Source organism: Pteropus vampyrus, unplaced genomic scaffold (genome assembly GCF_000151845.1).
Source record: "Pteropus vampyrus isolate Shadow unplaced genomic scaffold, Pvam_2.0 Scaffold3854, whole genome shotgun sequence".
NCBI lineage: Eukaryota > Metazoa > Chordata > Mammalia > Chiroptera > Pteropodidae > Pteropus > Pteropus vampyrus.
Window position 1 is genome coordinate 3,772 of NW_011892635.1, and position 562 is coordinate 4,333.

Genomic DNA, 562 nt, shown 5'->3' on the forward strand with positions numbered 1-562 from the left:
CCGGCCTCACGGCGCCGCGCGGGGTCCCGTAGGCGCGCCGTCGACATGCAGAACGACGCCGGCGAGTTCGTGGACCTGTACGTGCCGCGGAAATGGTGAGCGCCGCCCCCGCCCCCACTGCGCCCCTCCCTCAGCTCCCCTCCCCGCTCACTGCGTCCCCTGCCTCGCAGCTCCGCCAGCAACCGCATCATCGGCGCCAAGGACCACGCGTCCATCCAGATGAACGTGGCCGAGGTGAGCTCGGCGGTGGGAGGGCCTCTCTCTGGGGAGCGAGGTCTGGCCGGCCTGAGCGGTTGAGCCCCAAACCCGACTTAGAGCTGTAGGCGCTTAAATGCTATCTTGTGATCCTCATTTTTGACTGACAGGTTGACAAGGTGACAGGCAGGTTTAACGGCCAGTTTAAAACCTACGCTATCTGCGGGGCCATTCGCAGGATGGTGAGTGTCCCGGGCTTGGCTCCCCAGGGGCCTACCGTTGGTGTAATAGATTTGAGCCTGTGGCTGGAGCGTGCTGTTTGTCCCTTTCTGGGGGTGGGAAGGGTGCTTAAAGGCTCCAGATAGCC

The 562-nt window shown here is 63.9% G+C and overlaps 1 protein-coding gene across 1 annotated transcript in view; it reads left to right on the forward strand.

The window, feature by feature from the left end:
* Window positions 1-6: 6 nt before the first annotated feature.
* Window positions 7-562, forward strand: part of LOC105310459 (40S ribosomal protein S21-like) — a gene marked incomplete at its 3' end in the record, with an annotated part of 1,651 nt that continues 1,095 nt past the window's right edge. The window contains exon 1 of the mRNA XM_023526739.1: window positions 7-95. Coding sequence (XP_023382507.1) covers window positions 46-95 — 50 coding nt within the window. The remainder of the gene's footprint in view (window positions 96-562) is intronic.